We start from the raw sequence: 14,385 nt of genomic DNA, 5'->3' as shown, positions 1-14,385 counted from the left end.
GCTGGCTGGGAGCACACCCTCCACCGCCTGCCCTGCCAGAGCTGCTCGCATAATGTGAGCTTTGTTACGTGCCCATAAATATTTGACGATCCAGAAGCGGTGCCATTCCCAGCACAAACAGGAAGGAACACTTTTAGGCAATTTCAGGGTCATCGGAACACTACAAGGGCTCCCCCAAACACAGACAGGCACTCAAAGACAGAGGATCGCGAGGGTCATTCAGGGTAGAAACGAAGTCAAGTGGGTCAGTTGGCCTCTGGGGGAGATGTGCCAGCACTGAAGGTAGAGGGAAAACTGAAGGGCTTTGTTGCCCAAGGAAAACCTCTTCTACCTGATCGTTACGCCTTGGCATCCGCCTGCAAAGGCATTAAGGGTGAGCTAAATCCCTTGGCTGGACTCAGGCGGAGACCTGTGGCATTACTGGCATTGACAGCCTTCCTGCTGGAGAATTCCTAGGAGTAAATCCCAGACTCCTCACAGTACCATTCTTTGGTGAAAGCTGCAACTGCAGGTGTGTAGCTACAGACAGGGGAGAAACCCATCCATGAAGCAGAGAGCCAGGGTCAGGGTCCGGGTCAGGTAGGGCTGGATACGGCTCCCAAGACAAGAGTCCGTGAAATCCATCTAAGAGGACTCAGGTGTAAGGAACTTTCTCCTCTTTGGGCCCTACTCCCCATCTAAACTTTGACTGCATAAGAAACTGAGTCAGGTTATTTTCAACTTAAAAAATAACCAACAATTGGCGTACCAATGACAAACTACAGGGGAAAAGCTACCTGTAATCCAGATATCATTTTCTTGGCTTCCTCCATTTCTTTTTCCAAATGTTCTTGTTGTTCCAACAGCTGTTCTTCCCATGAAGTCTCCAGGTAGGTTCCAGGGCTGCCTGGTCGCCAGTCCCGGGATAATGGAGAGTCTGTCTCCTCTAGAAAGTGAAAGGGGCTAGTACAGTTCATGTTGAAGAAGACTGAGTTTCGGGCACAAAGCGTTCGCAGTCCTCTGTTCACAGGCTCAGGTCACCTGCCTTCTGAACCTGCCCTCACTGCACAGACCGGACTCTCCACCAGGTGGGGTTGTGAGACATAAAGAGCTGGCCATTAACTCGGACTCCGGGCTCAGGGGAGCAATGCTTGCTCTGTTAGGGAGATCTAGCCTCTTTAAGAACATTAAGGAAGCAATAAAGCTCCCTCCCTGGGCGTCTTGGTATGGGACAGATTTTTTTGGCATTCTGAGAGCTTGATGCTGCCAGGCACAAAGGGGAAGCTGTCAGATGCAATGAAAACAAAACTCCTGGAGCTTCAGAGGGGAGACCTCTGCTCAAATTCCTCTGACCATTTTATCACACTGAACCCCTTTCACACATAACACTGTGTGAGTCACAAAGGAAGCAAACCAGCAAAAGGATCCTTGTGCAAACCGTTTCATCTCTCTCCCCAGTTTTGCTTAATATTCCTACCTTTATAGTCTCTTTGCTCTGATTTCACTCATAAAAATGAATGTAATAAGTATAATCCTCTGGGTTGTTGTGATGATTCAATGAGGTAACTGATGCGCAGGGCCCAGCGGGGCCCGGCCCAGAGCACACACTCCCTCTTCCTCCCCAGGGTCCCAGGAGTGTCTGACTCAGTGACATGATGGACTCTTCGGTATAATGCCAGGGCTAGATGGGGTGTGCAATAAAGGAAGAATTTAATTCCACTCTTCCTTCTGAGGGCTTCGGTTTCATCCTATCCCTATAGGTGAGTAAAACTCTATCCAAATCACGCATTTTGCTTCTTCCATGCTTTCCTCCGTGTTTATGTAAGAAAAAGGAGGCCGACTGAGATTGAGGAAGGAGATGTCTGAACAAAGGCAACTCTTTGTAGCCTTTCTGTAGCCCTCATACCGAGTCTGATGCAGACCTGCTCTCTGCTGAACATCCTCACAGACACCTCCACTCCTATTACACATTCCTGGCCCTAATTTAAGTTAGGGAAGTAATGAAGTTATAACAGAAACTGTTTACTCGAGTAAGGCTTCAGACTGTTCCAAAGTCATCTCCTAATTCACAGGTAGCCAGGACTTTTGACAGCTGGGATATCAGAAGTGACAATCTGTGAGAAGATAACCACGCAGACTGATTCGAGCCCTCCAGAGCAGAGCCTGCACGCACAGACTATGGAGGGGGAAGGGGGAAGGAGGGACTTACAGGCAGATAGTCAGGACCCCCAGCCCTTCAAGCTGAAGGCTGTTCCTTGAACCAACCCAGGCAGGCTGAGAAACAGTACCTGTTCTGTTCTCTATTCCTTCAGTGGGAATAATCACAAAGTCTGCCTTCTCCTCCAACTGGGTTATAATGGATTCGCTCTTTGCACTGTGGATAGGACTTGGGGAAGTCAAGCTGTGACCAAAGGAAAAGAGAGAGAAACAATTACTACGAACCGCTGCTTAGAAATCAGCTTTCCTAATTTATCTCAGGCACATGTTCTTATATATCTCACTCCTACTGCCTAGCACAGTGCCTGGCCCACAAAAACAAGTATTTGTCAAGTGAATAATGAACCTGTTGAATGAATGAAATGAATGTTGAATGAGTGAATGACTCAGTCCTAGGAAGTCTTTTCCACAACGAGGCTGCCTTTATGCCTAATTCATCGAGAAGAGATTGATCATATGGATGGGTAATCTAGCATTTTAAAGAACTTCAAGTTTGGTTTGGCTTTTTGTTTTTGTTCTTTTTCACTTAACCACCAGCACCACCACCTCCTCCTCCACGATCATCCCTAGGCTCAAGTTCAGAGACTGATACAGTATGTGTTCTAGTAGTTTTGGGAGCTGGAAGGAAAATCTATTTCCAATGCATTGATCTTTCACAGACATATGCAATACCAGCAGAGTTATCATGGCAGATTAGCTCTGAGCTGATCCCAAAGGAGGGGACAGTGTGGAGGGTGCCTCAGTGGGGAGAAACTGCTGGAGTGTGGACAGTGCCAGGCTAGGCAAAGGGGCAGCGACGTATCAACAAAGCTAGGATGTGATCCAGAAAAGGGTAATACGTCAAAAGGGGAAAAGACCTGCTAGGGGATGGTAGAAGCTTATTTGATTTGCTGTCATCAAAGAGATTCATATCCTTGCCATGCTATTTTCAAATTGTCATCAGAAATCTCACAACAACCCTTAAGTTCTAATATAACTACAAGCCTCAGAAGGAACTGTTTGGATTTTTAGGGAAGTGGAATTTTAAATCTCTGGAAGTAAATCTACAAGACATGAAGGGACAGTGAGGCTGACGCTTCTGTCTGAAGGGCCCTCTTTCTCTGCACTGCACCTTGAGAACATCAGTGCTGAAACAATCTCAGGGGTTGTGGGGTCTACAGGCCCAGCCCCCTCCCAGGAATTCTTTCCAAATCCATCACCCAGACAACAGTGAAAGTGTCTCGGATTCACTGACCCACTTAATGTGCCCCTGAAGTCTCCCAGGCTAATCCTCACAGCCACGATCAGGAGTTAACATTTCATCTTCCTAGAAACCAGGAAAAACAAGAGCCAAGCACAGTGGAGGTAGTCAGAGAATTCAAAATCTCTGACGCAGCCTGAGGACTAAGTGTCTCAACCTCCTCATTGTCCAGTTTAGGGCTTCGGTGGGAATGACCTCAACCACTAATACATTCTCATCCTTACTAGAACCACAGCAAAAATGTTAGTTTTTTGCTTCTCCAAATTAAAGAAAGTTGCTTAAGTCTATCTATAGCTCTAAAACCTGAACAGGCAAGAGGGTGGAGGGAGGCAAGAAGTGGTGTTTAGAAAAGGTAATTGCTTTATAGAACTCTCTTATCCATCCTTCACCACGTGGGCACTCTGACTTCCAGGCCAACATGAATTAGCTGCTGGAAAAGCACCAGTCTAAGGGTACTATGTCATTTATAAGAACAGATTTATGACTTTTCAGGCCTCAGCATCCGCCTTCTTACAGAAACGGGGATCCAAGTGCAGGAGGAGGCCTGTACCAGCTGCTCCTCGTCAAGAAATGATAAGACAACACTTTCTCAGATGACAAGGTGCAATGGCTGACATGTTCCACTGCCTGCGTTTGGCGGGACCACACTGGGTACGTGTGAGACGGAGCGGGGTTGGGGTGGGAGGAGCGGTGTGAACCTAGGATGCGGGAAAACTGCTTTCCTGAAAGCAGAGACGCATGCTCAGCTCCATCGGCTCCCTCCTAAGTGAGCCATCTCCCATATAAGGGCAGGAGGAGGCGGACGTCTGCACATATCCAACCCCACTGGGGGAGTGGCAGAGCAGGCAAAGGAAAACAACATTTCTCTTTCTTGAACTGGGGCTGCCAGTGTGTGAGGCCGCAGAGAGGTAAAGCCACTAAACTAACTGGCCAAGTCACAAGAGAAAGGATCTGAGGAAGAAAATTCCGGAGGTGCATATCAGAACAGGCACCTTGCTGCCTCCCCAAGAACCTCGGGATGAGGATGGTACATGAGTCAAAGAAAAGTATTTTGTTGCTAATTAAGTATATGATTTACGCTCTCCCTGACTAGCTTAAAGCCCCTATTTTATAAACAAGTAATCCCCTACTTGCCATCATCTTAAGTCAGGGAACAAGTGATTACAAATCAAGTCTGCCTGATATATTCTTAATTCCCACAGGTCTAACGTCTCTCCACTCTCAATGTATCAGACAAGCAATCTCCCAACAAAGATACCTCCAAATTAGAATCAATTAAAAAAAAATGGGTAATGGGCAATAAGAAAGAGTTCTGTCCCCTCCTGAAGTGCCCTCCTCCAGCAGAGACAAGGCAGGGTAAAGGGCCACTCCTTCCCCTATGCTGGTTGCAGCTTCCTAAACCTACTGTATTTTATAATCCCAGACCAGCAGCCCGTTCTCCCCGGTATAGCGCCCCCACAAAGCCCCGTCTGTCTCTGGTCAACAGCATCCTCCAGTCCTGACCCTGCTCCCACCCGTGAGCCCCACCTCCAAAGCCAAAGTGGCTTCAGCTCACCATTTGACCTGCGTCCCTCCCATGGTCTCCCTCCTGGCTCCGGCTTCAGCAAGTCGGCTTCCCTGGGTGAAGTGGGAGGCTGAGAGTCACAGCGCTCCCCAATTCGGGCATGTCTCCCCGCGCTGGGGCCCGAAGGACGACTCCACGGGCAGGCCAACTACCAGAGCCGCTTGCCCCGGTCCCAGGAGAGAGTCGGGAGCACAGAGAAGCAGGCGTCTCGGCCCCAGAGACGGGGATGCTGAGGCGCGCTGTCCCGGCAGCTCAGACACTGCCGCAGCCCGGCCTCGGCGGAAGCCGCCTCCCCTCGCAGGCTGCGGGTCCTTGGCAGAGGCATCGTGGTCTCCGCGGCCGCGCGGCTCCGGGCGCGCCCCTGGGCGCAGGCATCTCAACCCATCTCCAACCCACCGGAGAAACGCTGCCCGCGGATCCGGCTGCGCGGTCGAGTCCTGGGCTGGCGGCGATCGCAGCCCCGCACCGCCTCCCCAGGCCCGCCCTCCCGCCGCCCTCCCCCGCTTCCCAGGCTGTCACACGCGGCCAGGCAGCGCCGGGCTCGGACCCAGGCGAGCGCTCGCCCAGCCGACCGAGCTCGGGGCAAAGCAGGGCGGGGGCAGGGGCGGGGCTGCGGGGCCCAGTGGCAGCCCCCGGCGAGGCAGGGGAGGGGCGGCCGGTCCGCAGAATTAAGGGAGGGGTCTGTGGTCCCTGCCAGAAAAGCCCAGAACTGAAAGGCGTGCCTTCTCTCTGACCCCTGCCTCGGTGGGCACTGGGGTCAGTGTGGATCTAACGCGGCTCCTCGCGGGAGGGGCTCCCCCAGAAACCTGCCGAACGCTCGTCTCCCCCCACCTTCCCCTTGGGCGTTTTGTGTGTTCTTTTTTTCCAACTAAGGATCGTTTCGCGGGGATATGCTAAGAGGCTGGCCCGAGGTGAGGTCTAGGAAGCAACAGGCGGGCAGTCGGACAGGGCTTTGCCAGGGTGTCTCTCAAGGAGCAGGGGGAGGGGATTAGACATACAGGCTATCTTTCCTATCTTCTGAGCCACTCCCCGTTTTGAGTCACATCCCGGGGGTCTCCAGGCCTTCATGGGCCACTGAGCCCTTAGGAGGACTCCCCCTGAGCAGAGGGAGCCGAGCAGAATGTGCCAGAGCCTTCTGGATCCCAGCATGCTGACTGAGCATCCCAAAGTGGCGAGTGAGAGGTTGGCTTGGAAGACAATCACCAAATCAGGAAGGAGAGAATCAGGAATGCAAACTATTCTCTGATCTCTCTCCTAGAAAACTGTCGCTGTCAGCCCACTGCAGCCCCACTTCCAGAGGGCCCCTAATTCACAATGCCTCATAATCCTGCCCCCAGTCTGAGCTCTGCCAGACAGGAAGGAAGCAGGTGCTCTCAGGAAAAAAATCCAGACTCTTTTTTTCTCTCTAACTCTGGCAGGCACTATCAGGCACAGAAGAGTAAAAAGCCTGAAGCCAGGCAGGAAGCAATAGATCTATCTCATTATGCAACCAAATATACTTTGATTCTATACCAAGTGATAATCCAAACAGCAAGCAAGGAAGAAACGGTTTAGATTCTCAATAAAAACACACTTATTGCTTAATGGGTACAAAGTTCCCTTTTGGGGTGATGAAAATGTTTCTGAACTGGATGGAGGTGATGGTTGCACAACATTATGAAGGTACTAAATACCACGGAATTGTACTTTTTTAAATGATTAATGGTTAATTTTATGTTATGTGAATTTTAAAAATTAAAAAACACCACATCTGTTAAGTGTGAAAATTAAAGTTGAGCAAGGTTACCAGTGCATTAAAATGCTGGAAAGAATATCATGTGACCTCAGCAAATTAGACATTGGTCCATCAAACTAAGATGGAATTTTATGAGAAAAAGAAACAGGAGGAAGAAAGCAAAGACACATAAAATACGTGTATATGTAAGACAAAGAACAATTAGAGCAGGGAGGGCATAGCTCCCTGGGTTCAATCCTCAGTGTCTCTAAATAAATAACTAAACAAATAAATCTAATTAACTCCCCTAAAAAAGAACAATTAGTCTTAACTAGAAAAGACTTATGGTCATAGAGCATAAATTAAATATGATTCAGCAATGAAATGAAGTTAGTAAATAAGCTAACATGATCTGGGGATGTGTTTATAGGAGCATGATTTACATGAGCCAGGAAAGTAATCTTTTTCTGCCACTATACTTGGCATCGATCAGGCTTTTATTAGAGCACTGTGTCCTGTTTTGGTTTCTGTGTTTGGCTCTAAGGGATATAGACAGCCTTTCAGCTGGAGTCACACACATCGTTAGCCCACTCAAATGTGTATTAATCTGCCACAATTCCCAGCCTTATAATATAAATGAAAGCTGGGAACATTTTGAACGCTCTAAGATGACTGTGCTCATTTTCTCTTGCTGTGAGCTGTATACAGCCTCTCAGGCCATAGCTTAGAGTTAGACTCAGGCACAAAGACAGTGGAATGGAACTGGCTGTCATAAACACTGGCAGCTGATATGCAAATATCAGAACCATCGGGCTGGGCTCTGACAGGTCCCAGTCATGCCCCCATGTGGACGCAGCTAAGCACTGGCACTGGAGCTCTGCACAAAGCTTCCATACGCGGGAAATTCACAAGCATTCCACCCTACCCCTCCTGCCGGCACAAACCCACAAGGCAGTGCTGCGGGTTACCCCTTTAAAGCCAAACATAAACGGAGAGGAAGAGAAAGGGCTTAGGTGCCTTATTGCCTATTGCGTTGCAACCCTGAGAATCCCCAAGAATTCAGCTTTTCACTAGGACTGTAGTGGTGAAGAATCTGAGGCCACAGTTACCTGGAGCAGCTGGACTCGGACGGGGACCTCTGCTGACCTTCATACTGCTGCACCAGGGCTCGCACGCTCCAGTAGGGATTCTCAATCTCCTCATCCATGCTGCTGTTCCTAAAGTCAGGGGGCACCAGCAAAGTAGAGGTGTCAGTCCCTCACGTCAGCCCAGCAAGAACTGGCAGATGCCACTCTGTGAGCACTATGGGGGAAAAGATGAATAAGGCAAAGCCGCTGTCTTAAGGACACTTGAAACCTTGCAGGGAAGACAGACACAAAAACAAGTAATTTCACCAATCCCTGCAACATCTCAGAGTCACGCTCCCTCTCCACAGACACACAACCCACAAAGCGTTTCCGGCCATGACTCTCCAGGACAGCCTGGCCTTTAGTGCACATGCCAGGGAGAGACTCCGCCCGGAGAACCGGGACGTTGCTCCCACATTATCTCCTGGTGCAGAAAACACAATGTGCCAAAGGCACCAGAGCCAAAGACTACATATATAGTTCCTTTACTTTCTACTGATGGCAAAATAAACATCTCTAAAAGAAAGGGCTTTTGTTCTCTTTTGGAGTGCCCTCTCCAACCTCCACGCCATGCTCTTCTCTGCAATGTGGGCTGTTTAGGTGATATTCCCATCCATCTACTGCACTGTATCATTTAAGGGGAGAACTACCAGAGAGGGCGGAGTTCCCATCCGCAGATGTCCACCCTTACCTCTGTCTGTAGCGAAAGACATCCCGCCCTGACCGTGACATGTCGTGACACACGTCGGCCAGAGCAGCAGCTGCTCCCTGGGCCACAGCAGTGGCACAGTGTGGCTGGTGACTCTGCACAGGAGCTCTGGCGTCTCGTCCTTGGCTCACCGTCCTGCTGGAGCCAGGTTTGAAATGAGCTGCCAAGGCCAGGACGAGCCTCATGATGGACTTCAGGTTTCCTTCCACAATATCTGAGGGACAGAACAAACAGCCAGAGGTCCTAAGAGGGAGGCAGAGAGCTGAGGGCTCATTCAATGACTACATCTTTGCTAGTGAACAGGTGAGCAAGGCAGCCGAGGTCTCTGTCCTCACAAAGCCGTGTTCAAAAGGGAGACAGACGACTAAAAAGCAGTGACAACAGACTACAATGAGGTATGATTGAAGAAATACAGGGTTCTCTGGGAGCTCAGAGTAGAAACATTTGTCTAGTCTAGAGGGCTCAGGGAAGGATTCCCAGAGGAAGTGAGTTCTCAACTGAGACTTGAATGACCAACAGTGGTTCATCAGATGAGGGAAGAGAAGGAAAAGGGTATTCCAAGGAGAGGGAACAGCAAGCACAAAGGTCCAGAGGTGAGACAGCATGACACACCTGAGCTGCACTGTCCGGTATGGGAGCCACTAGCCACGTATGGTTACTGAACACTTAAAAGGGAGCTACGGTCTGAACTGAAATGTGCTGTAAGTGCAGAACTTACTGAGCACACACACAAGCAGAGTGAAAGCAGGGAGGGCATAGCTCAAGTGGTAGAGTGTGTGCTTAGCATACACAAGGTCCTGGGTTCAATCCCCAGTACCTCCTCTAAAAACAAATAAATAAATAAATCTAAGTAGTATCCCCACAAAAATTTTTTTAAAAAAATTTTTAAAGAGTATAATGTTAAAAAAAAAAAAACCCGAATGAAAAATCTCATTAGACTTAGTACAAAAACCAAAATGCAAATTATCTCATTAATAGTTTTTTAAATTGATTGCTTGTTGAGCAAATAACATTTTGGAAATATTGGGTGAAGTAAAATATATTATTAAAATTAATTTCATCCATTTCTTTTTTTTCAAACGGGGCTATTAGAAACATTCATGCTACATATGACTCACGTCGTATTTCTACGGCACAGCACTGCGGAAGAGGAAGGGAAAGAAGATCAGCACAGCCAGAGCTCAGAGTGCGGAGGGAGAGAGTGAAAGATGACGGGGATGTATCCAAGGTCAGGTCGGAAAGGGCATGGTAAGCCAGAGGAATGAATTTGGATTTTACCCTAAGGGCTCTCCGATGCAGGAGACTGACATGAGCACATGTACCCTTGGAAAGATCATTCTGGCTGCGGTGTGGAGAGCAGACGGGAGGGGGACAAAAATGGATGCAGTGGGACTAATTAGGAAGCTGCTGCACTTTTCCAGGTAAAAGACAATGATGTCCTGAACGGCTGTGTTCCCTCAAAATAGCCGACTTTAATGGGCCAGATCCCCAAGCCCACTCCTTATAGGGACCAGATCAGAGATATTATGGCATTCTAAATTTTGTCCTAGAAAAAAAGAGGAATGCAGGGAGAAAATAATATGATAGGTCTGGTGAAAGTTACTGTACAGAAATGGGTTAAATTCTTTTTTTTTGGTTTCATAGCCTTTTAAATATGTAAGTCTTCCAAAAGGATTGATTGAAACCTTCTACAGTGCACTCTCGCCAGCCAGGATCTGCCTCGCCTGAATGACCCCAACACAGAGAACACTAATAATACATGAAAGGAGGGCTCCCTCCTGTCCCCATTCTCAACAAACCACAGGCAATCAGGTCCAGAAACTGAAGCTGAAGTGGAACCAGACTATAATCAGGCCTAGAGAGGCAGTGGGACGACCAGGGAGCCTGTGCTCGCTGAGGACACCTACACCATTTCTTCCTTGTAGCCTGGACTCAAAATGGACTGAGAAGTGTCCTCTTCTGGCCACATGGCTAAAGGACAGGGCACGCACAGAGATGACAGAGCCCTTTCTAACCTGCCTCGAAACATTCTGCAATGATCAAATAAATATGCTATAAACTATTTTCCTTTTGGAAAACTGGATGGAAAAAAAGTAGGCTATTACGATTTTTAAAAACTTTTTTTTTTGAGGGGGGAGGTAATTAGGTTTATTATTTTTTAATTAATTTTTTATTTTATTTTATTTTTTTAGTGGCGGTACTGGGGATTTGAACCCAGGACCTGGTGTATGCTAAGCACGCATTCTGCCGCTGAGCTCTACCCTTCCCTTACACTATTACGATTTGAAATAATCGTCACGAAACCCTAAGAACTTGAAAAACATATCTTCGTTTTTGATTACTTAAGTGCAACATTCTAAAATTAATATCCCAATTTTGTAATTTCTTTTCTATTAGTTTCCTTCACTCAAGCAAATCTTTATTTAATTAAAATGAACAGAGAACACCTATCTCCACCCAGGTTTACAAAGCACTTAGAGTTTGAGAATTACTCCATCCCAAAGGGTGACTTTCTTTTTGGAAAATCACTATGAGGTCTCGGGCCTAATCCTACTCCAGTCCACTCAGAACCCTCCGCTACACACCGGATGGCTCTCCTGATGGTGGCAATCACCAGTTAGCGATGTGTGTCTCATCCAAGGGCATGAGGAAGCACTGACCTTTAGCTGAAGTCTGGTGCATACGAATCTTTTTGGAGGCTACAAATTGTAGCACTTTCTCCACATTATTCCTCATCTCCTGTTGGTTACTGGGACTCAGCTGTACCCCGCTCAGCTTTTCTCCTGCTGTTAGAAGAGAGAAAGTACATGAAGTTATGGGGACAGTACTATCACAGTTTCATAGTAGCTAGACACAGAGAAAGAGAATATTTGATGTAAGATGATGTATAAATATGCAAGTGAGTTAGGACTTGGTGTTTGCAGTTTGGATGGGGAATTGGAAAACGAAAGCCTTTCAGAGGGCCTCCAAATTTTCAAATCTATCCCCATGGGCCTGTGAAGTTACTGCGTGTACATTTATTCATTCAGCAAATATTCACCGAGCACCTACTGTTCTGGGCACCAGAGAAACAGCAATGACCAAGACCTTGTCTTTCCTTCCATCACAGAGTTTATATCTGTAGGGATGACAGATGACCGAGTCAACAAATAAATGTTTGATACAATTTCACGTAGTGATAAGTACTACGAGGAAAAACAAACAAGAGTGATCATGGCCTCTCTGATAACACATTTGGTCAGAGATTTGAACAAAGTAAGAAACGTGAAGATTTGAGGAGGAAGCAGTCAGGTTAAGAGACCCAAAGTGGGCTTGAGCTCAGCTTATCTGAGGACCCGCAACAAAACCAGCATGGCTGGAGTGGAGCGGGTGAGGAGTTGAGTCCTAGGATAAGGCAGAGAGATAAGCAGGGCCAGGCCATGTAGGGCTTTGTGGACCAGAGCAAAAGAGCAAAGAGCCTGATTTTATTCTATGTGTGATGAGCAACCAATGGAGAGTTTGAGGTAAGGGATGTATGTGATCTTATTTCTTTTTTATTGAAGCAGTTGATTTACACTGTTGATTCAGTTATTTATATACATGTTTATATATATATTCTTTTTCATTATAGTTTATTACAGGATATTGAATATAGTTTCCTGCACTATACAGTAGGACCTTGCTGTTTATTTTATATATAAACATTTGCTTAGGACCTTGTATCTGCTAATCCCAAACTCCTAGTTTATCCTTCCCCTACCCCCTCTTTCCCCTTTGGTAACCCTAAGTTTGTTTTCTATGTCCAGGAGTTCCATGATCTGATTTATGTTTTTTAAAGTTGACCCTGTGTGGACACAGATTATGTGACGAGGAAACAGGCGGATTATTTAGAAAGAAAATGAAAATAGTCACCAAAAGATAATGATGCTTTGGGAAGAGGCTGAGAGGTATATACATGTTTTTAATTGGGCGGGGAGCTGTTATTAGGTTTTTTTTTTAATTTTTTAATGCAGGTACTGAGGATTGTGCATGCTAAGCACGCACTCTATCACTGAGCAACACCCTCCTCCCGAGAGGTACATCTTTAATATAAAGCAGACAGCACATGCGAAGGATTGGATCCGATATATGAGGAAAAGAGAATCATTCAAGACAATCTCTAACTGTTCTGCTTTAACAGCTGGGGAACTGGTATTGTGATGTGTTACTCAGACGAAGAATACCGGAGGATACAGGCATCAGTGGGGAGCAGGAGAAGTTCTGATTAGGACATGTGAAGTCAGAGTTGCATTTTAGACATCCAAGTAGAGATGCTGAACAGGAAGTTGATATTCGTGTCTAGAACTCAAGGAAAAGCTTAGAGCTAAAGATACAAATTTGGGAAGAGATCACTTAGGGGATAGAGAATACACAAGGACTGAGGACTGACACTCTAAGAAGAACGTCAACATTTAGAAGCCAGAAAGCAGAAGACAGCCAGCAAAGCAAAGAGGGGAGGCCAGTGAGCAAGGAGGAAAACTCAAAGTCCACAGGGTTTTGGAGGCCAAGGGAAGAAAGTGTTTGGAGGAGGAGGGAGTGACCCACTGTGTCAAGTTCCACTAAATTGTATAAAATGAGAACTGAGGACTGGCCACTGGATTTGACAAGGCAGAGGCTGTGATCTTGAGGAGAGCAGTTTCAGTGGGGTAGTGGGATCAAAAGCCCAAAAGGCTGAAGAAAGAATGGGAAACAGAGCAGTGAGCTCAGCGAGTTTTTCTATATAGCCAAGTCACAACAGAACGCAGCATGTAAGAACCTGGGTTTGGGGAAAACAAGAATATGTATTCATACTGCTTGTATATGCACAGAATATCTCTGAGAAGAAAAGCAAGAAATTGCTAACACTGGCTGTCTCCAGAAAGAGCAGGTCGCTGGCAGGGGCACACGGGTGGAAAAAAGGCTTTTGACTTTCTATCCTCCTGTGCTCTCTGGATTTTCTAACTGATTGTATTTGCAGTATAACCTATTCAAATGAGTGAAAAATTAAACGTGTAAAATGAGCTTTAGAATTAAAGCAGACCTAAGTTTGTATCTCTGCTTTGCCACTTCAGAGTTATGTGACCTTGTAAAGTTGCTTAATCTTTCTAAATTCCATAAAATGAGTAAAATAGTAGTGCTTGTATCAGATCCACATCATAAATCAATCAAAGTAACATGCCCAGCACAGTGCTTGAGATATATGTGTTCGATGAATTTACTTATTTTTATAAATTCTCTCTTTTTCAGTTTGTTTCCTGAAAATGGGAATAATATGTTTCTCAAAGGTTGCTGATTAACTGAAATTAAATGAGATAGGGTGTTTAATAAATGGCAGCTGCTATTACTATGAACGTGGTTATTATCATTGTACGTAAACACTCTGATGAATCCTGAGTGTCCGAACGAGGTGTTCATGGGCTGGCTGCCTGTGGCAAGCCTGGCTTCTCATATAACCCCTCCCAAACCCTACACCCCTCAAAGACTCTAAGCAAAGTAAGCGGACTTAGATGACAATGAATGTTTGAGTACCTATTATGTGTCCGGCACTTGGTTAAGGGTTGTGGAAACAGAAAAAAAAAAATTACACTGTACCTGCTCTTTTTTTTCTATTTTTTAATTGAAAAAAAATTTTTTTTCAACTGAGGTACTGGGGATTGAACCCAGGACCTCATGCATGCCCTGTACCTGCTCTTAAAGGGCTCAATCTATACAGGGGAGATAGGTAAACAATTACCATTTGATGAGAGAAATCTGTCCAGGGCTACGGGCAAATGCCATGGAAATATGATTATGGCACAATCTAATAAGAACGGCCGGCAGCAACTCCGGGGCTTCAAG

General features: G+C 46.5%; 1 protein-coding gene across 4 annotated transcripts in view; it reads right to left on the bottom strand.

The window, feature by feature from the left end:
* Positions 1-14,385, bottom strand: part of DIXDC1 (DIX domain containing 1) — a 71,432-nt gene that overhangs the window by 26,790 nt on the left and 30,257 nt on the right. For 2 of the 4 annotated variants that reach the window (XM_010968909.3, XM_010968908.3), the window contains 5 exons: positions 11,211-11,336; positions 8,533-8,764; positions 7,824-7,931; positions 2,268-2,380; positions 777-925 (listed from right to left, as the gene is read on the bottom strand). In XM_010968909.3, coding sequence (XP_010967211.1) covers positions 777-925; positions 2,268-2,380; positions 7,824-7,931; positions 8,533-8,764; positions 11,211-11,336 — 728 coding nt within the window. Of the gene's footprint in view, positions 1-776; positions 926-2,267; positions 2,381-4,991; positions 5,807-7,823; positions 7,932-8,532; positions 8,765-11,210; positions 11,337-14,385 lie in introns of those variants that run through there. The other 2 variants (XM_074357191.1, XM_010968910.3) reach the window with 2 other exon arrangements.

The sequence above is a fragment of the Camelus bactrianus genome, chromosome 33, assembly GCF_048773025.1.
Source record: "Camelus bactrianus isolate YW-2024 breed Bactrian camel chromosome 33, ASM4877302v1, whole genome shotgun sequence".
NCBI lineage: Eukaryota > Metazoa > Chordata > Mammalia > Artiodactyla > Camelidae > Camelus > Camelus bactrianus.
This window is presented reverse-complemented; position numbering and strand designations above follow the sequence as displayed.